Source organism: Ammospiza caudacuta, chromosome 7 (assembly GCF_027887145.1).
Source record: "Ammospiza caudacuta isolate bAmmCau1 chromosome 7, bAmmCau1.pri, whole genome shotgun sequence".
Taxonomy (NCBI): domain Eukaryota; kingdom Metazoa; phylum Chordata; class Aves; order Passeriformes; family Passerellidae; genus Ammospiza; species Ammospiza caudacuta.
The window spans coordinates 46,138,326-46,164,643 of record NC_080599.1 but is presented as its reverse complement, the minus strand read 5'-3'; the positions used below and the strand labels follow the sequence as shown (position 1 = coordinate 46,164,643).

Here is a 26,318-nt window from a genome sequence, read left to right as displayed (position 1 = left end):
AAGCACCACAAGATATTCCCAAAACTGCCCTTAGGGGCAGCTCTGAAGGCCAGAGTAATCCCTGCCAGCTGTGGAAGCTGTGGACTTGGTATGGAGAGCTTTTCTCTACACCTCTGCCCCATGCTCAGCACGTTAAAGGAGTCCCAGTTTCCATCACACAGCCTGAGCAGCTTGGGAAAACCACGGAATGGTTTGGGTGGGAGGGGAGCTTAAAGCCCATCCAGTGCCACCCCTGGATCCTTCTCCAGGTGAGCACCCCCAGCTCTCCCAGCCTGGCTCCAGCCCTGTGGCCTCCCCTGGACTCTTCAGGCCCAGAAACAAAACTATTTCTGAATTTTCATTAGGCATTTTTCATTTAAGTAAATGTGAACTCAAATGTCTCGGCCACCACTGGAGAGGACAAAGCACCTCTGTTCACTGTTGCAAAACAATCCCTCATTCTGTGGCTTTCTGGTGATTGAAACTTCTAAAAACATACTTTACAGCAATTAATATTTAATAGACTCTGTTTCTGGTGGCTTGCCCACAGTATCACAGCACAACACAAGACCCTGATTTAAGGTGTATTTACTGTTTATCACTTCTCATATAACAAAGAGATAAGCTGCAGATAAAGAGATAAGATAAAAAGATGAGCTGAAGAAAACTAACAGAGAAATCCATGGTAACTATGGCACCCTGATATTCCATTCCACAGCCAGGATGTTTAATGTGATCTGACAAGTTACATGTAGGGTGCATGTAAGACACAATGTTAAATATTTATGTGGTATTTCAAAGATATTTGAAGATATCATTTCAAGATATAAGGCTATTTTTTCTTTATTTAAAGAGAGGAAGAGCTGCCAAAGAAAGCAATGTAAACTTCTGTATAACATCACCATATTTGGTCGTGTTGATTTTATATAATAAAAAGATACCAGCTAGAAGTAAAAACCCGTATTTACTTATAAAACAAACATAATGTAAATAGTCAGAACTTGCCATTAATGCATGAAACTCAACCCACAAGCATCTACCTCTAAAGGCAAACAGAGACACACTTGGGTAGAGTCTAATTACAGCCAGTTGACTAGAATGTGCCTAAACAAAGCTTTGTGCTTCCTCCTGAAGGCACAAGTATTAAACAAAGCTGGGAACAAATGCAGGTATTAAAGATAAGATGAACTCTGTGAATTGTTGAGCAATTTATAAAGTACCAGCTGCACCTGGGATGTGCTGCTGGTGTGGGGGAGAGAAGGAAAAGCCAAAGCCCTGTCCAAAAATGACTGAGATCCAAACAAAACACGAGCAGTTCTTGCTCTGTGCAGCACCAGGCCTGCAAGGAGCAGCCAGCAGAGGTAAGAGAATGTGGAAAACAACTGCAAGAGGGCAAACAGGAGATGGATGCATCCAGCCTTACCTCCCGTGGCCCCTGCTGAGGGATCCCAGCCACGCTCCTGGAAATACCAGGAGTTCAATGCACATGGATTTATTGAGGCAAGACCAAACCCCAATTGAATTACAAAACATCTTTTGCTTTATTAGCTCAGATAGAAATAGAATTAAAAAGCAGCAGCGAGGCTAACCGTGTAGTTTATCTAGAAAATTTAGTTACACCGCATTGAGATGTCAAAATGATAACGAGTGTGGTGACTGCAGGGATTCCTGGTGCACAGGGGAGCAATCAGTCTGCACTGGGGCTGAGGAGCAGCAAAAATCACAGAAAACACTGGCAACATCACCACACTGAGACTGCTTTTGCATTTAGGATTACTCCAGGCAGAACTGCCTCAGCACAACCAGCTGAAAGAGGAGCAGGACAAGGTTTAAATTTGGCAAGGTTTTAGTTTGGAGCCTCCTCTTCCTCCTCCTGTACAGCAGTGCCCTGTTTAAGAGCTGCTGTTAAAGCCATGCAGGTCTGTCAGGAGCAACCAGATCAATAAAAAAGAGACAGGGCAAAATAAGCCTATTAGGCCAAGTCTCTACCCAACGCATTTTACGACCCCGGGTTTAATTACACAAGGTGCTCAAACTTATCAGGAGCTGCTAATTATGATTAATCTATCCAATTTAGCAGTCTCTAATTAAAAACAACAGCCCACGAACCTTACCTCAATGGCAGAGTGGGAGCCTGAAGGCAGTGGGAAGGGAGTGACAGCCATCTGGTTGACTGCATCTTCACTTCTGCACAACAAAACAAAACAAAACACCACGTTACACACCAAACCAGGGTGGGCAAACTTCTCCTTGGAGTTGGTTCTGCCCATTAAAAAAACACCCTCAACACCATGACGACTGTTTTTTATAATTTTTGCTTTGGTTCCTTGCCCCCCAGCAGATCCCATCCCTCATCTGGGACACACTGACATCCTGTCCTTTGGAAATCCAATTTTGTGTGGATTATCAGAGGATGCAGTTGGATTTTATAGTCCCCCACACACCCACAGATGAGCTCACACTTAGTTAGCCCCTTTTAATGGTCTCTACATCTGTAAACTGCTTATTTATAGTTTCACATTCATGTTACTGAAATACCTGTTTAATGTAACAGATTGCTTTTTCTTTTTTTTGTTCATTTTTACTGCAGTCTTTTCAATGTAAAAACTTGGAAAAGATTTTATAAAATGCAGGGAGAAGAGGAGATGAACACTGATTGTCCCTACATATAAAGGGAATTGTTTTTCCAAAATGCTTATGATGTATGGCATCTCTTTCTCTCTCTTTAAAACGCCTCTGAAGTTGACATCTGATTAATTTGTTTTTTGTATTTAACAGCATTCTGCCTTGCTGATGTTTTTCCTCAACTGTCACCTAAACTGATTTGTTTTCTGGAATTAGCTCTGTGTTTTTTTGGCCTCTGTAAAACGAAGCCAGGTAACAGATGACTTCAGTGATATCATTTAAGGCAAATCATCACAGAATCACAGTTTGGGTGGGAAGGGACTTTAAAACTCATCCAGTGCCACCCCTAACAAGGCAGGGACACCTTCCACTGTCCCAGGGGGCTCCAGCCTGGCCTTGGGCACTGCCAGGGATCCAGGGGCAGCCACAGCTGCTCTGGGTATCTATGCCAGGGCCTGCCCACACTCACAGGGAGGAATTTCTTCCCAAAATCCAGCCAAAATCTACCCCAGGCAGGTTACAGCCATTCCCCCCTGTCCTCTCACTTTGTGCCTTTTCACAAAGTCCCTTCTCCAGCCTTTTTGCAAGAGGAATCTCTGATGCTGCTGCTCCACAGGTACAGCTCTTAGATGAAGGGAAGTGACTTCTCTTGGCTCTTCCAGGTTTGATTTTCTCTCTACTACACTCCATGTTACTGTGACACGAGCAGAATCTTTTCCTCTTTAATTTTGCAATAAACTATTAGACTATTATGTGTTTTAAACACATTTTATGGAAGCGCCTGGAGGAAAAAAAGTCTCATTTCCCCCCTGAAGGTTTAAAAGACATGGAGCTAGCATGTTCTGATCCCTGAGAAATAACTCTGTGATTCAACAGCTCTGAGCACAGCAGCAAATGGGAGTCACAGGCATATGAAATGATAAATCCTGCAGGCAAAGGCTGGGGAATTCATTCCCTTATCTGCAAGCTGACAGCCACAGCATCCAGAGGAGCTGGCTGGGTGCTCCCAGAGCTGTCCTGGCTGCAGGCTCTGCTCTCAGAGCCCTGCAGGAGGGAGAGCCCAGCCTGGGAGAGGCACCAGCACGGGCACCCAGCCCTGGATTCCATCAGCATTTCACAACTCCCAAGCGCATCTCACCCACAGGGCACATTGGGCAAGGATGTTTTCCCTGCTCTTATCTTGGTGAGACATCAATCTCCTTACGCTTGGTGCTTTTCTAACCCACAGGAGTAAATCACCCGGTGATTTTGTGATTTTGCCTTGACTGCAGAGCTTTTCCTGACAATAGTTTATGTGAAGTACAATCAGCATGAAAACCAACCCCACTCTGCAGCTCACAATGCAGCATCCATGCTATGCAATTAGGAGCAAACATGGAAATAAAGATATACAGATATAGATATATAAATAAAAAGAATATATATAAAAATATATTAAATTATATATTAAAATATAAATAGAAAAAATATAATTATAGAAAATTATATAAATTAAGAAAAATAGATATATAAAGAATAAATATACTATATAATATATATTGTATATATTATACATTTAAAATATAAATAAGTAAATAAATATATTTATATATATATTTACATATTTATTTATATATTTAATATAAATAAATAAGTAAAAATTATTATATATATGTTATATATATATATAATGTTATTATATATATAATATTTTATATCTATATAATTACATTATATATATTTTTGTATATTTTATAAGAAGTACCCTAAAAATTGCTAAACACAATCTTCATGACAAACTGGGGTAAAATTAATTATCCAAACTAGTTTTCACTTCATACACAAACACCTTTGTATTTTTTTCCACCAGTGGGGAAAAAGTATCTTTATGCAGCTTTAAGTGGATGGCCATTTTTATTCCAAGCAATAAAACAACACTTATGTTAATATCCCTGGGAAAACAAAAAGCAAAAATATAAAAACCCCCAAGGTTACACAGTGTCACAACTTGTAATCTCCCCCTGCTAGGACTCGTACATATTTAAATACTTTAATGCTGCTTCAAAGGAGAATGCTTCAAAGCAGAATCAAAGTGGGAATATATTTTAAAGTGACAGATCTAATAAGAAATCGCTGTTTCTGCTCCCCACTTCCACAAGTGTCCTCAACTAAAAAGTGAATTTATTTACGACTAAAAGGAGCAATCGTTTTCTTTTGATGCAGGGGCAGACATCTCAGAAGTCTGAACATCACATTCAAATTACAGCGACTGCAGATGAGCATTCCACATATTTGCCAATGGTTGCTCCAGAACCACCTCCAAAAAAGCTGCTCCCAGTTGCTGCTGCAAAATCCTGCTCGGGGTTTAAGGTGTCCAAACCTTCACACTCAAGATAAAGGTTTCATTCCTTACTACATTTTACTTCTTTCCAGTCTAAACAGGGCGCCTGGACATTCCCCATCCTGTCTTGGTAGATCAAAAAAGTAAAACTCCCGATGTTCTGCTCCATCTGCACCTTTGCAGCTTAAGCCAAGGCAAATAGAATTGTTACTGACTTAAATACCACAAAAACTGGGTACAAAAGAAACATGAAGAGAGCCACAGGCAAAGATAAATCCAAAGGGAGCACCCAGGAAGGTGCAGGAAGGAATGAAGGGAAGCTGAAGTTGGGTGCTGAAAATGTGTATGTAAATAACAGTGTAAAAAATGCACTAATAGTGAAAATAAATGTAGAACAAGGGAGTCAATGTTTCCTCTGCAAGGTGACACCAGGACATAAAGTCTTGCAGATTATTGAAAGTTTATAAATGTATATGCAAATAACAGTGTAAATAAATGCAAAAATAGTGAAAATAAATGAAGAACAAGGGAATAAAGGTTTCCTTAGCAAGGTGACACCAGGACATAAAGTCTTGCAGACTGCTGAAAGCTTTTAAATGTACATGTAAATAATAGCGTAAGTAAATGGAATAATACTGTAAAATGTAATAGTCTAAATGCAGAACAAGTGAATAAATGTTTCCTCTGCAAAGTGACAAAGTAATAAAGTCTTGCAGATTATCGAAACTTTATAAATGTATGTGCAAATAAGAGTGTAAATAAATGCAATAATAGTGAAAATAAATGTAGAACAGGGGAATAAATGTTTCTTCCGTAAGGTGACACCAGGACATAGTCTTGCACATTGTTGAAAGCTTTTAAATGTATATGTAAATAATAGTGTAAATAAATGCAATAATAGTGTAAATAAATGTAGAATAAGGGAATAAATGTTTCCTCAGCAAGGTGACATCAGGACATAAAGTTTTGCATATTATTGAAAGTTTATAAATGTATATGCAAATAATAGTGTAAATAAATGCAGTAATAGTGTAAATAAATGTAGAACAAGGGAATCAATGTTTCCTCTGCAAAGTGACACCAGGACATAAAGAATGGCGGATTATTGAAAGCTTATAAATGTATATGTAAATAATAGTGTAAATAAATGCAAAAATAGTGAAAATAAATGTAGAACAAGGGAATCAATGTTTCCTCTGCAAGATGACACCAGGGTATAAAGTCTTGCAGATTATTGAAAGCTTACAAATGTATATGCAAATAATAGTGTAAATAAATGCAATAATGGTATAAAATGTAATAGTGTAAATGTAGAACAAGGGAATCAATGTTTCCTCTGCAAAGTGACACCAGGACATAAAGAATGGCGGATTATTGAAAGTTTATAAATGCATATGTAAATAATAGTGTAAATAAATGCAAAAATAGTGAAAATAAATGTAGAACAAGGGAATAAATGTTTCCTCTGCAAGATGACACCAGGGTATAAAGTCTTGCAGATTATTGAAAGCTTACAAATGTATATGCAAATAATAGTGTAAATAAATGCAATAATGGTATAAAATGTAATAGTGTAAATGTAGAACAAGGGAATCAATGTTTCCTCTGCAAAGTGACACCAGGACATAAAGAATGGTGGATTATTGAAAGCTTATAAATGTATATGTAAATAATAGTGTAAATAAATGCAAAAATAGTGAAAATAAATGTAGAACAAGGGAATAAATGTTTCCTCTGCAAGATGACACCAGGGTATAAAGTCTTGCAGATTATTGAAAGCTTACAAATGTATATGCAAATAATAGTGTAAATAAATGCAATAATGGTATAAAATGTAATAGTGTAAATGTAGAACAAGGGAATCAATGTTTCCTCTGCAAAGTGACACCAGGACATAAAGAATGGCAGATTATTGAAAGTTTATAAATGCATATGTAAATAATACTGTAAATAAATGTAGAACAAGGGAATAAATGTTTTGTCTGCAAGGTGACACCAAGATATAAAGTCTTGCACATTGTTGAAAGCTTTTAAATGTATATGCAAATAATAGTGTCAATAAATGCAATAATAGTGTAAACAAATGTAGAACAAGGGAATAAATGTTCCCTCTGCAAGGCGATACCAGGGCATAAAGTCTTGCAGATTGTCAGCAGCTCATATTGTCCACATCCTGCTTGCTAAAATAAAATAAAAATAAAACAGAAATCTAGACCTTGTGTTTTCTCATCTTTGCGCTCCCTCTGGCAGCCCCTTTGGAAGAGAGGAGCTGCAGGAGAGCTGCACCCTGACTGGGTTTCTCCTCCTTTGCACATCCTCCTGAACAACCTCTCCCACAGCAGCAAGAGGAGCCTTGTCCCGCTCCTCCTCTCTTCCACCCCAGCTCACGGGAGCCACGGGCACAGGGGTGCTTTGAATGAACAAAAAACGCTCTTATAAACGGCACCTTAGCTCATCAGAGGTTTTGGAGGAGCCCAAATCCCTGAACTTCCTGAGCCATTCCTGAGCCTGTTCCCACACGTGTATGACGGAGAGGAGGAAACGGCTCTGGAGCAAACAGGAAAGGTTCAAACTTGCACACACGCAGGGCCTGGCAAGGGCTTAGGTTTCAACTTTCCCACATGAAAGAAGCTCGGCAATCAAAGCAAGTAAAAACAGGAGTTTATGCCCTTAAAATACGGACAATTATGTAGGTTTGAACAAACGTAAAAATAATTTCTGATTCTAATTATTTCTAATTATTATAGAAACAATTTTCTAATTATTATAGAAATAATTCCTAATAATTTCCCAATTATTATAGAAATAATTACTAATAATTTTCTAATTATAATAAAAATTATTTCTAATAATATCCTAATTATTAGAGAAATAATTTCTAATAATTTCTAAAGCATGGCAGTGTTTGAGAGTGGCACTAAACATTAGAAGTCACTTCTAGAGGCTCTGAAAGAAGAGTCAAAGTCACAGCAGTGGGGTTTATGTAGGTTTGAACAAATGTAAAAATAATTTCTAATTCTAATTATTTATAATTATTATAGAAACATTTTCTAATAATCCTCTAATTATTATAGAAATAATTTATAATATTTTCCTTGTTATTATAGAAATATTTTCTAATATTTCCTAATTACTATATAAATAATTTCTAATAATTTTCTAATTATAATAGAAATTATTTCTAATAATTTTCCTAATTATTAGAGAAATAATTTCTAATAATTTCTAAAGCATGGCAGTGTTTGAGAGTGGCACTAAACATAAGAAGTCACTTCTAGAGGATGTGAAAGAAGAGTCAAAGTCACAGCAGTGGGGTTTATGTAGGTTTGAACAAACGTAAAAATAATTTCTAATTCTAATTATTTCTAATTATTATAGAAACATTTTCTAATAATTTTCAAATTATTATAGAAATAATTTCAATTAATTTTCTAATTATTATAGAAATAATTTCTAATATTTTTCCTAGTAATTATAGGAATATTTTCTAATAATTTTCTAATTATTATAGGAATAATTTCTAATATTTTTCCTATTTATTACAGAAATAATTTCTAATATTTTCCTAACTATTATAGAAATAATTTCTAATAATTTCTAAAGCATGGCAGTGTTTGAGAGTGGCACTGAACATAAGAAGTCACTTCTAGAGGATGTGAAAGAAGAGTCAAAGTCACAGCAGTGGGGTTTATGTAGGTTTGAACAAACGTAAAAATAATTTCTAATTCTAATTATTTCTAATTATTATAGAAACATTTTCTAATAATTTTCTAATTATTATAGAAATAATTTCAATTAATTTTCTAATTATTATAGAAATAATTTCTAATATTTTTCCTAGTAATTATAGGAATATTTTCTAATAATTTTCTAATTATTATAGGAATAATTTCTAATATTTTTCCTATTTATTACAGAAATAATTTCTAATATTTTCCTAACTATTATAGAAATAATTTCTAATAATTTCTAAAGCATGGCAGTGTTTGAGAGTGGCACTAAACATAAGAAGTCACTTCTAGAGGATGTGAAAGAAGAGTCAAAGTCACAGCAGTGGGGTTTATGTAGGTTTGAACAAACGTAAAAATCATTTCTAATTCTAATTATTTCTAATTATTATAGAAACATTTTCTAATAATTTTCTAATTATTATAGAAATAATTTCAATTAATTTTCTAATTATTATAGAAATAATTTCTAATATTTTTCCTAGTAATTATAGGAATATTTTCTAATAATTTTCTAATTATTATAGGAATAATTTCTAATATTTTTCCTATTTATTACAGAAATAATTTCTAATATTTTCCTAACTATTATAGAAATAATTTCTAATAATTTCTAAAGCATGGCAGTGTTTGAGAGTGGCACTAAACATAAGAAGTCACTTCTAGAGGCTGTGAAAGAAGAGTCAAAGTCACAGCAGTGGGGTTTATGTAGGTTTGAACAAACGTAAAAATCATTTCTAATTCTAATTATTTCTAATTATTATAGAAACATTTTCTAATAATTTTCTAATTATTATAGAAATAATTTCAATTAATTTTCTAATTATTATAGAAATAATTTCTAATATTTTTCCTAGTAATTATAGGAATATTTTCTAATAATTTTCTAATTATTATAGGAATAATTTCTAATATTTTTCCTATTTATTACAGAAATAATTTCTAATATTTTCCTAACTATTATAGAAATAATTTCTAATAATTTCTAAAGCATGGCAGTGTTTGAGAGTGGCACTGAACATAAGAAGTCACTTCTAGAGGCTGTGAAGGAAGAGTCAAAGTCGCAGCAGTGGGGAGTGTTGAACAGCCCAGACACTCCCCAGTCCTTGGAGCAGTGGGATCTCTCTCTGCACATAAATAACACCATAAATAAGAGGAGATTGCACCTGGAAATGGAAGGAGGGCTTGGGTGACAGATTTGTGGGCTTCACAATGCCACCAGCAGGAAGCAGCAATATCAGAGCAGGGGCTGCAGTGTGGGAGGGCTCAGGACAGACGACAGATGGAATTTAAATTAGGAAAATCCCTCACTGTTGAAGCATTTCTCACGGCTCATCACTGCAAAAGGCAATTTTCTTTTAAGGGATAAAGGTAGAGCAAGGAGTGACTCACAGGACTGAGCACAATGGGAGGATGGTTTGAAATCAGTGGAATTCTCTTTGACTCAAGCACTCGGCTATATTTGAGCTGCTTATTATACCAGCACTGAAGCACCAAACCAGATTAAAGGCAGTTAATTGAGCATGGAAAAAAAACACTGAATTTCCTGAATCATAAAATTCTCACTGTAAAAGAGCACTCTGATATAAACTGGATTTCCTAGTCCAGATGTAAAATTTAATTATATTGTTTCATTATGCATGCTACAGGGATGGACTTACAACACATGAGCAAAACCCACAATGGGTAGAAACACTTCTTATTTTGGGAACTGGGGCACAGACACTCCAAAAAGAAGCAAGTCCCTCTTTTTATTACTTTATAACAATAAACTACTTAATTATTTAATAAAATAATTACATAATAAATAAATAAAAATAAAATCAATAAATAAAATAAATAATAAAATAAATAATTTTATTACTTTATAATAAAAATTACTTAATAATTAGGGAATTATTTTATTTAATATAAAGATAAATAAAAATTAAAATAATAATAAAAATAAAATTATATAAAAGTATAAATAATAAATAATAAATAATATAATAAAATAAATAATAAAATAAGTAATAAAATAAATAATTTTATTACTTTATAATAATAAATTATTAATAATTAGGTAATTATTATTACCTAATTCCTGTTGGAGAATCAGAGCAAGAATTTCAAAAGGCCACAAAGACATGACATCCCTTATTGTCCCTAAAAAACTCTAACTGCAAATCCTTTAGATGCTCTTAGAAGCTCAAGCAATTAATGAGACCACTGGGAAACAGGGCTGTGTTAAGACTTATAATCTGGATTCTGGCCAAAATCAACTGTTTTAAATAATCATCGTCAACTTAATTGAGGAAAAGATGCTCATGAAGCAGAGTGAGAAGCCTTCAGACATAAGGGGGTGTCTGTGGTTCTCACAGCAGCTACTGAGCTGTGTCTCATCAGCAAAAAATTCCAGGAAAGGGTGGGAATGCAATTGTAACACTACCTGGGTGTAAAAAAAGTGTGAACAGACTTTTATAGCACACGTGGTGGTAAGTCAGGATTTCAGCAAAAAGTCCAAAAGGCTGAGGATACCTTTTATCCTTTATCTTTGTCTAGAAAAAGAAATAAATCTGGGGCTGGAGCTGGATAATCATGAAGGTTCCTTCCAAGCCAAACCATTCTGTGATTCTCTGAAGTTATTTAATGATAGTTATTACAGCTCTCCCAGAAAGGCTTTTCTGTGCCCAGGAATTTCTGGGCTTCTTTCACAACTGATTAAGGAGTTTATGGAAACATCCCCCTGCCCTGCACATGAACCAAAACAGCAGGAATAGGAAAACCTGGATGCTGTTTCCTGCTTCCAAGGGGAAAGCAGACTGCTTATCACTCAGCATCCTGCATCCCAGGGAAAAAAGGCCTCAGGGTATCAGAGAGGGCACTGGAACAGCCCAAAAATTCCAACAGCTTGCCTTTTATGCCCTGAATCAGCTCAGGCAGGACCTTTTCAGGCTGTGGATTGATGCGTTTCTGCAAAATTATAATCTCCTCAGGTTTTTCACTGGTGAAATGAGGATATTTGTATTTGGATGAACATGAAGACCAAATTAATTTCTCTCAGAGTTCCTGCAGTCTGTGTCATTTTGCTGTGTAACACAGCCAAAACACATCCAGAGGCACAGAAAGGCCACAGCTCATGTTTTCACTCAGCACCATCCACTGGGTTTGTGGTCTGAGCTGGAGGAATGGGAAGCACCAAGACACACTGGGCTCATGGAACATCGTGAGAAAAGCAAATCATTCTTATTTGTCCTTGAAATCCACATTTAACAGAGACAATCTAATTTGTCTTTGCTAGAACTCGAGCACACATAAAAAACAAGAAACATTGGTTTTCTCCCCATGTTTGGGGTAGTGCTCCAGGTGCTGAGAACATCCTCTCAGTGTGAGAATTCCCTTTTATTGCTTCTCCTGGGCTGAGCACACAAACCCAGCAGCTCTCAGGGTAAGGCCAAGAGTTGTGCTCTTGGGAAGATGGAAGTTTACATCCTCAGCAGCAGCATTTAAAAGGATAATTTTTATTTTTTTTAAATCTCTGAGATGGAAACAAGAATCACCCAATGGTATTTCCAGTATATATTTCTAGTGTCTTGAATATTTGAGATGAATTTTTGCCTTGAAGATAACAATTAGAAAAGGAGAATTTTAGGTAAGAATCTACATGGCCTTTGTGTCTCAAAGGGCAGAAGACACACCACGGACATAAAAGACAAACCAAGGACCCAAAAGACAAACCAAGGACCCAAAAGACACACCAAGGATCCATAAGATAAACCAAGGATCCAAAAGACAAACCAAGGATCCAAAAGACACAACAAGGATCCAAAAGACAAACCAAGGATCCAGAAGATAAACCAAGGATCCAAAAGAAAAACCAAGGATCTAAAAGACAAACCAAGGATCCAAAAGACAAACCAAGGATCCAAAAGACAAACCAAGGATCCGAAAGACACAAGGATCCAAAAGACAAACCAAGGATCCAAAAGACACAGCAAGGATCCAGAAGACAAACCAAGGATCCAAAGGACAAACCAAGGATCCAAAGGACAAACCAAGGATCCAGAAGACAAACCAAGGACCCAAAAGAGAAACCAAGGATCCAAAAGACAATGCAAGGACCCAAACAACGCACCAAGGACCTTCAGCCCATGGAAGTGGCTCTGCCAGGGCCCATTCCCTGGAGTTCTGCTTGGAGCACCAGGGAAGGAGCCCCATTCTTGGCTTGGGCTCCCACAAGTGGGGGTTTTGCCTCTGGAACCTCCACATTTTCCACAGGCAATTAAATAATGGTGAGTGAGCCGTGGGACGTGATGTTGAATTCTCAGTGGCTGGGGAAAGTAACACAGGAGCTGCAGGCAGGAGCATTAATCTCCTCCAGATCCTCAGAGCTGCCAAGGATAGCAACTCATTGCTCACAGTGCTAATGCTGCTCCTCCATCACTCCTGGGCACGCTGCAGCAGGCAGAGCCGTGGCAGTAAATGTACACATTTATATGCATTCAGCCACAGATTATGACATTGTTCACAGGGAGCCCGTGGATGAGCCAGGAATGTAAAACAATAGCAAGGATGATGTAAGTGTTGGTGGGAAGAGCACCTTATAAAATGGCACGGGGGTGAAGTGCCCAGCAAAAGTCACAGCTGGGATTTATTCATAAATGCACATCTGTGAAATTCCAGCCTGTTGGAGCATGTTTGAGTCCTGGGAAAGAGGCAGCTTTTTCCCAGACCTCCTGCCCAGGGTCAGGAGAGCAACACTTCCTGAACTACTGAGGGAATGCACGCAGGTGTCTTTAATTCATGTACAAAGAGGAAAAATTTTCATGCTCGGAGCGAAAGAAAAATGCCCACATGTAATTTTTATGCAGATGAAAGGGTGTTTTAGCATATTCCCTCCCACACAATCCATCCCAGCTCTCCTTGGCAAAGCCAGCCTTCCCCTCTGTACAAACAAGCCCTTGCTCACTTCCCAAATCCTCTTTTGATGCCCACACAAAGGTGTCCTTCAGCCAGCTCCTGCTCCTTGTGCTCCATCCCTGCTCCTCTCCAGCAATCCCAAGCCTCTGCACCATCACCACTCCCTCCTGGCTGGATGAACAAGCTGCCCTCTCCAACCCATCCCAAAGCACTTCAGGAAGCTGTGGGAGAAGCAGCTCCCAAGCCCAAGAGGAACAGCTCAAGTTTTCAGCAGACACCCCTAAAATAAGCATTCATTTCCATTAGGTATTTTCTTTTTTTTTTTTTTTTTTTTTTTTTTTTTTTTACATTATTATGGAGAACTCTTGAACTGTTCCAAGAAGAACAGTCAGGGAAAAGGTTTATTCAGTTTCAAAGAGAACTGGGGAAGTTCAGCATGTGCAAAGCAGGCTAAATATGTAAATATGTCATGGCATAGGCTACAGTGCAGCAAATGTTTTGATGAGAAAGGTTCTTACCGTATGAAAACCAGCTTGACCTTGGATGGGGCAGTTTTAATGATTGCAGAAGCATTCTGGTGGCTTCTTCCATACAATATCTGATTGTTTATCTGTTAAAAGAAAATGATTTTCATGTAAGTGGAGGAGTACACCTTGTTCTAATTTATACCACTGAGACTTCCAAGTTTACTGTGGGATAAGGAGATAAGACTCAAAGAAAATGTGGTCTCCAAATATTGATCTATATAAAACAGGAACCAATGCAGAGCTGATTTACTGTTATTAGTAAACCACAAATGAGAGATTTTTTTTTCCCCCCACAGATCCCTTGAATGGGCTTCAAGGATTATTCCCAGATTTTTGGAAAGCAACTTGATCTGACGAGAATCATACGGATGTGACAACAGCACAGATGTTTAGATGTTGAGACTTTGCCTGCAGGCTCTGGCCATTGAGGAGAACTGGCTGCTAAGACTGTGCTGACTCCTCAGCTCTGCTGAAGGAGGAGGAGTGGGAGTCAGGGGGATGAAGGACAATTTAAGGACGTGATGCTGCATCCCTTTTGCTGGGATGGATCCACACCTGAGCACAGCAGCAGCAAGCCCTGCTCTGGGCACAGGGAAATGGGAAATGCAGCGGGCCAGGACATCCCCCAGGTGGGCAGCAGGGCCAGGGCACCTGTCCTGGTGACCAGTGCTGTGGCCACAGCAGCAGGGCAGTGACAAGCCCTATGACCAACCCCCAGCCCCAGGGCCAGTTCTGGGGTCCCCAGTCAGAGAAAGAAGGACATGGAGGGGATGGAGCAGGTCCAGGGAAGGGAATGGAGCTGGGCAGGGGCTCAGCCTGCAGCAAAGGAGGCTCAGGATGGACCTTGTGGCTCTGCACAGCTCCTGCCAGGAGGGCACAGCCCGGGGGGGGTCAGGCTCTGCTCCCAAATAACAAACAACAGGAGAAGGGGCAACAGCCTCAAGCTGTGCCAAGGAAAGTTTAGACTGAATATTTGGGAAAATTTCTTCATGGAAAGAGTTGTCCAGCCCAAGGCAGTCCCCATGCCTGGAGGGGTTTAACATCCCTGTGGATGTGGCACTTGGGGACATTGGGGCAGTGGTGGCCTTGGCAGTGCTGGGGCATGGCTGCACTCTGTGTCCTAAAGGACTTTTCCAACCTAAACACTCCTGTGCTTCAATGCTGCAGGTTTTTCCTCCCACTCTAAATTTACAACATAATATTTACATTCACATTTGATACACCAATGCTGCTTAAAACAATAAGGAACACAGAGCCCAGGAACAATTCGGTGGTGATTACAGGAGGAATTTTTGTTACTGCAGATGTTTGTATTGGATCCTGGGTTTGTGATCTTAGAAGGATTTCTTTTTTTTTTTTTTTTTTTTTTTCAATCAAACAAGAAGTAACAGGCCAAGTCTTCCAGCCTGGTGTGATATGGGCTAGTCAGACACATTAGGAATATTCACAAATCTTATGTTCAGTGAGTCAAAACATGATGCAAGTTCATCAGTTAAATAAGGACAATGCAAGGACAAGAATAATCCCCCTAACAATTGCTTACTGACTGGGATTGAAGTGCAGAACTTTCACTTACCAAGCCTTTTATTGTACAAAAGCAAGATCTAAAAGGAAATAACATCACCATTCTCAAAGAGTTAATATGGTTCTGTCTGCAGCTGCCATGGAAAAGGCAGGGTGAGAAGCAACATCCTGGGCCATGCTTCATTAATCAACCATCAATTTAAATATCCAGTGGCAAAAATGGATGAATGCTCAGCTGCATTCTGCCTTCAAGCTCAACTTGAAATTTTCAGTGAGTTTGTTGACTTAATTTTTCTAAGTTTGAGAATAAATTGTTCACTGGGAATACTGTATGCTTTACAAATTGTTTGGATTTAGTTAAATTACCATCAATTTTCCTAAACAGCAGACTTCTTAGATTAAAATTTATAGGCTTTACTCTGGCTAAATTAATCCTACTCACTACATGTATCAAATAGTCTAAAATTTAATTAGCTGTGAGCTGGGTCTCTAAGTTATAATTATTTAATTACTCCAAAATGAAAGCATAATCAAAGCAATATATCTCCACAAGGTTTTGGACTGTCCTACAGAGTTATTATGCCCAGTATTAATTTTTTTTTTGAGGTACACTTTCTTTTGCAAAATAAATTAATGCTCTGTTAGCTGCAGATACCACAGTGATGAGCAAAACACCAAAGCCTACTTAAATAAAACAAAACAGAGAGCATCTAGGATTTCAGAAGAAACATCACTTTAAATATTTCAAATTGAGTAAAGTAACATGTCAGATTAACCAAATACTGCTCTGGGAGTCAAAACCTACAAATCTGTGCTTTACTTTTTGCATTAGAGATTAGAAAAGAAAAGCAAAGCCTGGGCTAAGCAAAAGAAATAAACTGATCTAAATCAACCCCAACTCTTCTCATGGAAATGCCTCTTTCCATAACTCCTTGGAAAGTCAGCAGAGCTCAGAGAGAGATAAAAACTTGCTGCAGGTATGAGGTCAGGTCAGCCCCCAAGTTCAGTGATCCCACATTGCTTTGTGGCAGATTTAATCACAGATCCCAAATGTACTGCTGCCTTCACCTACAGAAGTTTTGGTTTACAGTTTCATGCACTGAAGTAGCAGAAAGTACAAACCCACTGAAATCCGAGCTCTGGGGTTCAGAGGGAAAGATCTCCAGGATTGTTTGCTTCTCAGACTTTAATTTGCAGAAGAGAAACATTAGATATGGATATTTAAAAAAAACCAAAAAACCAACTAACCAACCCACACTGTTTTTACTACGTGGCAGTAATGGAAATCCATAAAATTAGTATCATCTGATTTTTATGAAAATCAAGTTAAATGATACCCCAAAGCTAGTAAAAATACTGGCTTAGCTTTCTGTAATAATTATTTCTTTGTACAATGCACTGGGTTCCTTCTTACCACAGGAATTGTAGCATTCCAAGACACAACCAGGCTCTCTGAAACAATGGGGGAAGTTTCAAAGCCTTTTTTTTATCAGTCAGATTTTATGTACTGAAACCCCATAAAGCACACCAAGCTCCCAAAGCTTGGAGGGAAAAACTAATTAGAATGTGAATTTCCCTCACCAAAATCCTTGCTGGGCACATGTTTAAACATGTGCATCACCTAAAGTGATCAACAGAGCATGAAATCTGTAAGGACAGAAAATATCCTGCTCTGAGCTGGCAGCTGATGCCTGTGGCTCCCACCTGGGGATGTGGAGGAAGGACATTGGGAAGGGACAGATCCCTGTGCCCTCCCCTGCCAGCCCTGCCTGCTGCCAGCCTGGAAATCACCACCCACACCCACAAAGCACACCAAAAACCCAAAAGCACACCGAAACCCAAAAAAGCACACAGAGCACACCAAAAAAGGCCCTGCATCCCCCTCCACAAAGGACTGGAGCACTTTGTGCAGAGAAGCTCCATCCCTGCCGGGCTGGACAGGGTTTGGAGCACCCTGGGATTGTGGAAGGGGTCCCTGCCCAGGGATTGAGATGAATTTTAATGTCCCTCCCAACCCAAACCATTCTGTGATTCTGTACTGAGATCCCACAGGAAATAAACTGAGAATTAAATGCCAATCACCCACACCCCAGAACAGAAATGGCACTGTGAGTTTGGCTGGGGAGCTCATTTACTTGAGCAAAATACTGCTGTATCTATTGTATTATTACAGCATAACTTTTATTTATTTAAGCACCTCAAAATAAAACAGCAATAAAAATGCATTTAGCACGAAAGCTCTCTAGCTTTGAGCTGTGGCAAAAATGGCATAAAGAAATAAAATGTAATAATTGACACCTGGGCAACAGTCCAGAATGGACAACAGGCAAACTCCTACAGTGAAGGAGGAGAAGGAGGAGAAGGAGGAGAAGGAGGAGGAGGAGGAGGAGGAGGAGAAGGAGGAGAAGGAGGAGAAGGAGGAGAAGGAGGAGAAGGAGGAGAAGGAGGAGAAGGAGGAGAAGGAGTAGTAATAATAATAATAATAATAATAATAATAATAATGGTGATGGGGAGCAGCAGGACTCGAGGCACAGGTACAGCTCCAGGTGACCCTGCTGAGGGCCATGCTGGGCACCACCAGCCCCAGCACTGAGCCCAGCCCAACAAGACACCAAGCAGGGCAGACACCTGCACCAAACCAGCACGAGAGCCAGGCAGGAGCACCACAGATGGCTCCTCTGCTTGGAAAAAGAATGGAAAAGCACAACTTGTGTCCTGTAAAAATAAAACCACTTTTCTCTGCAAGGACAAAATTCTGACCCAAGTGGTTTTCCCATATGTATAAAAGTAGGATGAAAGGATCTTCTTCCCCCAAAAAGCTGTTTTCTCCAGCCACACAGCCATCCAAAATACATCACTGAAGAGGTAAAAAATAAAAATACATGAAGGTTTTTGATGTGATCTGCATTTCCCTCCTTGTGAAACCAAGCCAGGATCATGCCCCCACAAGGCTACTGCTGTTTGCAGAAGCTAAAATGAGCTGGTATTTCATTAATTCAGCAATGAAAGATTTTATGAATAAGAAGCTGAGGCAGCCTGGCTGGATCCCACACCCTCCAACTGAATCCAATCAAACCCCAGTTCAAAAGGAAAATGATCAGGTAACATCAATCCATCTAAATGGCCACCCCATTAACCTGAACTCCAGCAAAAGCCACAGGGAATAATCTGCACACCCTGCAGGGGCATCCTCTGCTTTAATGGAGCAAGACTGTCCAAAGCACCCCAGAAATGCCAGGGGCTTCCCAAGATGTGAACCCCTTCTCTTGCTGAGGTGTTCCACTACTGAAGACTGAGGTGTAATTAAAGATGCAGAGGCAAATGCACCTTAAACATGCAGTTAGGTGAGAACCAGATGTGAGTTTTGTAATCTCAGTGCACATGGCCAGTGCACAACCCAGCCTTTTGTAACGCAGATGTTTGAATTTATCCTTTCCTGTAAGGAATTGCACTCCTGCCCACTGGTGGCACATCTTAAGCTGGATTGCAAGGATAAACAAGGTACTTAGTGAAGTCTCCTTGGATTTTTATTTGAATCTGGGCATTTTTGAGATGGAGGATCTCACTTTCCTTCTACTGAAGGGAAAAAAAAAACATTTTGTTTCCAGCTTAACAGGGAGAGGAATGAGGGCAACATCATCACTTTGGGAAATGCTTCCTTATAACGTGGCTCATCCATGCAAAACCCAGCCTTGTGATTAATCCCACATGGTGCCTCTTTCAAGTATTTAACTTCAGATCCTTTGCTCTACCTATGATATGCAGAGGAGAACAGTGCCACGAGTTCTTTCAGCACACCCAAAATTTAATGATTTCCCTTTTTTTTACCATTAGAATTCAGTGTCAGGGACAGAAAAAACATCATTCTGAAGGAGAAAGCAATTTTCCAACCCTACTCCATTATGGTCCAGACCTTCATACCTTTTCTCACATTTAAAATGAAATCAACTTCAGATGATGGTGTTTCTATAGCCAAAAAAAAGATCTTGTAGTATGTGTATTGAAACCCCCTAATTACAGAACTGTTAGACAATGACAAATGCTTGGACAATTCAGACTATTCCCAGGGTACCCCCAGGCAGCCAAACTGCTCTTTCTCAAGTCAAGAAACGTGAAAAAATAGGTGGTTTTCTGATTGCACAGAGAGCTGCTGGAAGTTCAGAGCATCACCACCCACGGCGAGCAGCAGGTCAGCAAATCCCTGCTCCCCTCTCCAAGGGCAAGATCCCCAGGGAGGAGGGATGATTTTTATAAACCACTGAAGCAATCACCACGTGGGGAATCTCTGCAGGTACAGCAGCAAAATGTCATTTTGCAAGAGCCCAAAAGGCAGATGAAGTGAAGGGAAAGCTGTGTTTGCAGGCTGAAGGTGAGGCAAGGAGACTGGAGAGAAAGTGAAGACAAAATGCTCCACGTGCTAACGAGCTCTCTTGCCTCGTGGGTGAACCCGTGCCAGACACAACTACAGAAAATAAGCATTTAAAGTTGCAACAGATCAAAACAGATTACAGCATGAAATTTATTTTCAGGATGGGGAATATCCCTGTCATCTGTAAAAACACATATGGCAACGTTGAGGGGGTTTTGGCTTTTTTTTCAACGAAAAGTGTGAATTTCCCGGCAAACCACACATGCACTCCAAGGATTGATTTACTGTCCCCTTCCTGCCTTCCAGCAGCCCCTCCCCACGCAGAGCTTGTGAACATGCTGAGAGCACAGACTTTGCTGACAAGACATTGCTTTTCACAGGCCAGTGATTTTTGTTTCACTGCAAACACATTTACCTGCCAAAGGCCAAGTTCTCAGTTGGCATAAATCAGCACAGCTCCTTGCTCAGCCACCTCATTCCACTTCCAGGCTTTATTTAAAGGTTCAAGATGCCTCTCCCTCCCTGCACACGCTGAAGGGAACAATTACCTCCAGGAGCTCATCCCTAAACTGCATCCAGGGAAGAGTTTTCCCTCCAGGAGCTCATCCCCAAAGTGCATCCAGGGAAGGGTTTTACTTCTAGGAATAAACTTTCATCCCCAGACTGCATACAGGGAAGAGTTTTACCTAGAGGAACTCATCCCCGAAGTGCATCCAGGGAAGAATTTCCAGGAGCTCATCCCCAAAGTGCATCCAGGGAAGAATTTTACCTCCATCCCCAAAGTGCATCCAGGGAAGAGTTTTACCTCCAGGAGCTCATCCCCAAAGTGCATCCAGGGAAGGGTTTTACCTCCAGGAGTTCATCCCCAAAGTGCATCCAGGGAAGAATTTTACTTAGAGGAGTTCATCCCTGAGGTGTATCCAGGGAAGAGTTTTAACCTCAAGGAGTTGATCCCCAAAGTGCATCCAGGGAAGGATTTTACTTCCATGAGCTTATCCCCAAAGTGCATCCATGGAAGAGTTTTACTTCCATCCCCAAAGTGCATCCAGGGAGATGGATTTTACCTCCAGGAGTTCATTCCCAAACTGCATCTAGGGAAGAATTTTACCTAGAGGAGTTCATCCCCAAAGTGATCTAGGAAAGAGTTTTACCTCCATCCCCAAAGTGCACCCAGGGAAGAATTTTACCTCCATCCCTAAGGTGTATCCAGGGAAAGGTTTTACCTCCAGGAGCTCATCCCTAATTCGCACCCAGGGAAGGGTTTTACCTCCAGAAACTCATCCCCAAAGTGCATCCAGGGAAGAGTTTTACCTCCATCCCCAAAGTGATGCAGGGAAGGGTTTTACCTCCAGGATTTCATCCCCAAACTGCATTCAGGGCAGGGTTTTACCTCCAGGAGCTCATCCCTAATTCACACCCAGGGAAGGGTTTTACTTCCAGAAACTCATCCCCAAAGTGCATCCATGGAAGAGTTTTACCTCCATCCCCAAGTAATCCATGGAAGAGTTTTACCTCCATCCCCAAGTAATCCATGGAAGAGTTTTACCTCCATCCCCAAGTAATCCAGGGAAGGGTTTTACCTCCATCCCCAAGTGATCCAGGGAGGGGTTTTACCTCCATCCCCAAGTGATCCAGGGAGGGGTTTTACCTCCATCCCCAAGTGATCCAGGGAAGGCTTTTACCTCCATCCTCAAGGTCTATCCAGGGAAGGTTTTACCTCCGTCCCCATGGTCTATCCAGGGAAGGGTTTTACCTCCAGGATTTCATCCCCAAACTGCATTCAGGGCAGGGTTTTACCTCCAGGAGCTCATCCCCATGGTGTATCCAGGGAACTTTTACCTCCAGGAGCTCATCCCCGATGTGCATGCGCCCGTCCCGTCCCGCGGGGCCGTCGGGGTTGATCCCCACCACGAAGATGCTCATCCTGGAGCGGTCCTTGTTGCCAGCCAGGCTGAGCCCCAGCCCATTCTTGTCTTTCTCCAGCTCAATAATGTGCAATTCTCCCGGGAGATCTGCATATCTCTGCCTGATTTTTTCTGGGAAGGCCAAAACATAAAGGGAGTTAGAACACGAAGTGAGTTACGTGCAGATGTTCAACAACAGGCACAAATATGCCAGAAATTTATGGCTCCTCAGCAAATAAGTGTTTTTAACAGAGGTCTTTTCAGCACAGACTCTAAAATACCATTTGCTCTGTGTGCGTCAGTCACACAGCAAAATGCAGCATCAGCTGCAAATACTGTTCACACGAAACCCACGCTATTTTTAATTATTTGTACAACAGCCTGGTTCCAAACCAAAACTTTTCTGAAAGGAGGGTAAACAAGGAAATTCCAGAGGCACCTTTACCTTACAAAACCTATCAAATCCAGGAAACTCTCGTAAAGTTTGAGCTGGTTAATTAACCATGGTGGGAAAGTGAAGCCCTTAATGGCTCAGACATTACTGCAAGCTCACATCTCAAGGTAAAACCTTGTGCTCCCTCCTGGTGACTCAGGAATCTTCCCAGCACTGCTCTGCTGAACTCCACGGGCTGATTAGGCAGAGCAGATGTCAGGGACAATGAAGATGAGTGATTGCATTTTTAAATGCAGCCTCACCTGATATTAAGGTAGTTATTTGTCTTTCATCTGCATTTCAAGCATTCCTGTGACAGAGCTCGATGTATTGACAAAGTTTATGGGAGCACACAGCGTGGCTGGGGATGCTGACAGGTTAATCTGAGTGTGTTTTCACCACTGGCACACAAACATCCATCACCACTGCTGGGGAGGGCAGCTCTGTCCTGTCTGCTTTCCCTCTGCAGATTTCAGTTTAAAGCTCCACCTGCACCCCTCAGCTGGGCCACACATCTGAAAGAGCAAGTCAAAGCACACCCCTGTGGGTGGGTGTCACCTTAGCACAGAGCCCAAGGTGAGAGAAACTGCTGCATTATGCATGAAAGGCAGAAATAAGGGATATTATATGTTCAGCCATATCCCTGAGTCAGCAGCAGGAGCTAGATCAATATTAGCCACTAGCATCCTCCTGGGGAAGCACATTTTAATAGTACGATTTAACTGCTGTAGTGAATGTTCCCATGACAACAAGGAAGAGGGAAAAGAGCTGGGGAAGGTGAGAGGGAGGCAACCAAAAGTGAACAAAAACTGCTGAGAAGAAGGAAGATGAGGCAGAGATGCTCCTTCCACAGCCCCTGTGCTGTGAATCAGGGTGATGCAGCTGAACATGGGACATTCCCAGTGGTTCCTCTCTCCAAGGGTCCTTCCTGAGCAATTGCTCCAGCTGCAGCACCCCTTGTGCCTTGGGCAGAGCCCACTGGGACATGGAGAGCAGCTCCCATCTCCAGCCCCAGCTGCACACAAGAGAATTACCCCACTGAGAGCAACCAGCTCTCCCCTTGCTGTATTTACAGGCTGAATTTTCCTGCCATGCTCAAAACCCCAGGGTGTACAGCCAGGGTGAGATGTTATCCCTGGAAAGCTGCTAAAGCCCCACAGAGCTCTGCACAAAATCAGAGTATCACCAAAAAAATTAGAAAGCTCATTTGTTACAATTATATGCCCCCAAAAATTCATGTAACTGTGTTAAATAAACGGCAATCAATGTAGCTGCATGGTTTTTAATGTATTTCTTAACTAATGGGGTCAGCCTGTAATTAGAGGTGTGGTTTACTACATGGATTTGGAAACTGTTTTGTCTTCTTAGACCAGAACAGCAAGACAGGAAGGGTCTCAAAAATGGAGTTTTGGAAAGCAAAGGAGATGCAGCCACACCTGGCTTGGTCACAGCACTGAGGTTTAATTTCTCTGCCCACGAGACCAAGTCCAGACCTGAAGAGCTCCAAGGCATTTGCTGCCCACCACAATTAGACCAATTACTCATTACAGCACAGCAAGGAGCTGCAGCACACCCAGAGCTGGGTACCAGCAGAAAAGGGCTTTTTTTTCTAATGATTGTGTTTTTGTGGCTAAAAGCAAGAACTGGAGCTGGAGGGCTGCTGTCCATCACCTCCTGCCACAGCTCCCTGCCCTGCTGGTTGTACATGGGTAACACATCTCAGTGCTGCTCGCCAGGAGCAAGGAACTCGTGTAAAGCATCACTTGAACAACTCATAGCTGGGTGCACAGACAGGAGCTGCACACACACACACACACACACACACAAAAACACGTTTAAATGCAGTGCAGATGGAGCTGCACATCTTCAAACTCATTCCTGGCCTGTGACACTCAGCCCTGTGACACTGCAAGCACACACTGCTCCAGCCTCTGCCTGCAGACACAGTGCCTCTGTGAATAAGTCTGTAATTCCATGGTGTTTCCTCCCCAAAATGAGTTTTCTCACATGGGAGAAATGCTGGCAGTCCAGAAGCACATGTGTATTCCTTTCTGAGCTGGGCTGGAATTAAAAGTGAGATTTAGTCCTTCAAAAATCAGTAGTTTGGGCAATTTGTCCCTGGGATGGGACAAAGCCCCACTAAAATTCCTGTGTTGGGCCAGGTCTGGAAGTCTGGTGATTGAACCCCAGCTCTGTGCTCCAGAAATGCCAAAATTCCCCATTGTGGGAACAAATCTTTGGGTAAAGAAAAAATTCATCTGGGCAAAGGATGACTCCAGAATTGGCTGCTTTATTTGTTAAGGGGTTGGGTTGTTTTCTTTTGGTTCTTTCTTTTAAAGTGTCTTCCCCGTTGTGTTATTTGTTGGAAGAAATCCTTACTTACAACAGAAGGAAATCTCTGTGTGGACTAAGCCCTTGATTCTAAATTACCACATTCATTTCCAAAGCAACTATTCCATGGTTTGAGATGGCTGGGGTGACTAAGAGGTACAACAGAGGGAGGGAGGCAGAGGATGCTTGGAGCCAGCCCCATTTCCACCCTGGCAGGAGGCACCGCTGTCCTGGAGAAGGGACATAGCAGAGACAGCCTGTCACAGACATCTTTTATGAAAAATCCTTTCCTTAGGATTTTTCCTCCTGAGAAGCTGGGAGGTCTCAAGAACAAAATGCAAGCAAATGGTTATCTGCTGCTGTGGGATGCAACAGGTGCATCTGGGATTGGTCCCATGTGGTTGTTTCTAATTAATGGCCAATCACAGCACAGCTGGCTTGGACTCTCATTTTTTATTTTTCTATTCTTAGCTAGCCTTCTGATGAAACCCTTTCTTCTATTCTTTTAGTATAGTTTCAATGTAATATATATATCATAAAATAATAAATCAGCCTTCTGAAACACGGAGTCAGATCCTCGTCTCTTCCCTCATCCTGGGACCCCTGTGAACACAGCCACAACACCCCTGGTTCTAAAGCAACCCTGTGCCAGCTCAGGCTGCCTCCTCCCTGGCCAGCAGAAGGTTCTGGCTCTCCCCAGTGCCACCTCCTGCAGCTCAGCCCTGCAAGGGCTGTCCTGGCCAGGCAACAATAAATGACAGCAGATTCCCAGCGGTGCTGCCTCACTCATCCAATCTGCACACAAATATCCTCTGGGCATCCAGCTGACTTCCTACAGCACTGCCATGGTTAGCCTCAGCTTGCCTCTTAATAAGGATCTCACAAAATCATTTTAAACAAGTATTTACTGCTTAAACTAACCTGCATCTAAGGCATCTTCCCCTGAATGCCTTTTTCAGCTGTTTTCTCTCCCCTCCAGCTGGTATCAGTTTTCAGCTGGCTGCCTAGGGTTGGGGAGCCAGTTAGCATCTGCTTTTGCAAAGAATTCCATTATCTGCCTTCATTACCAGACACTTTACACGAGGCAATTGTAATTCTGTTGTTGCTGCCTCACACATGGGACTCGGTGTCTCTCTTGTTTTGGCACCGCTCGGGGCTGTTTCCACATTCGGTGACAATATGCCCATCACAACTTCTGCAAACACATCTCACCGAGGATATTTCACCAGCTAATACTGCAGCCAGCTCCTCTTAAAAAAACACCATACAGATGTAGCATGAGCCAAAAGCAGGAGTGAACGCTGTAGTGATCACTCCTGCAATGATATTTCCCTGTTATATTAGCAGACAATTACATTTCAAAGGGAAGCCCTGGAAATGGAAGGCAACTGCTCCCAAACAATTTACTATTATGCTGCTGCTGCATATGTTTCCCTGCCTCAGCCACTATTCCTATTATATTAAACAGAGAGATAAAAGAAATAAATGGGGACAATATGGTCGGGATATTGGAGCTTGCATGATCTAGTACTGCAACAAACACACAATTTATCTGCAACACCAGACCCAGGCACCACTTCTCAGGAAGGCTCTTTAAATGACAGATATATAAAAGCACTTGCACAGGGCTGAGGAGCCTGTTTCCCAAAGCTGCTGAAATCTCCAGGTAAATGAGCTGA

At 40.9% G+C, this 26,318-nt stretch overlaps 1 protein-coding gene across 2 annotated transcripts in view; it reads right to left on the bottom strand.

Moving 5' to 3' along the window:
* PATJ (PATJ crumbs cell polarity complex component) overlaps positions 1-26,318 on the bottom strand; it is a 139,293-nt gene that overhangs the window by 40,086 nt on the left and 72,889 nt on the right. For both annotated transcript variants that reach the window (XM_058809089.1, XM_058809090.1), the window contains exons 26-28: positions 21,811-22,007; positions 14,070-14,161; positions 2,094-2,166 (exon numbers count right to left, since the gene is read on the bottom strand). In XM_058809089.1, the coding sequence (XP_058665072.1) occupies positions 2,094-2,166; positions 14,070-14,161; positions 21,811-22,007 (362 nt within the window). The remainder of the gene's footprint in view (positions 1-2,093; positions 2,167-14,069; positions 14,162-21,810; positions 22,008-26,318) is intronic.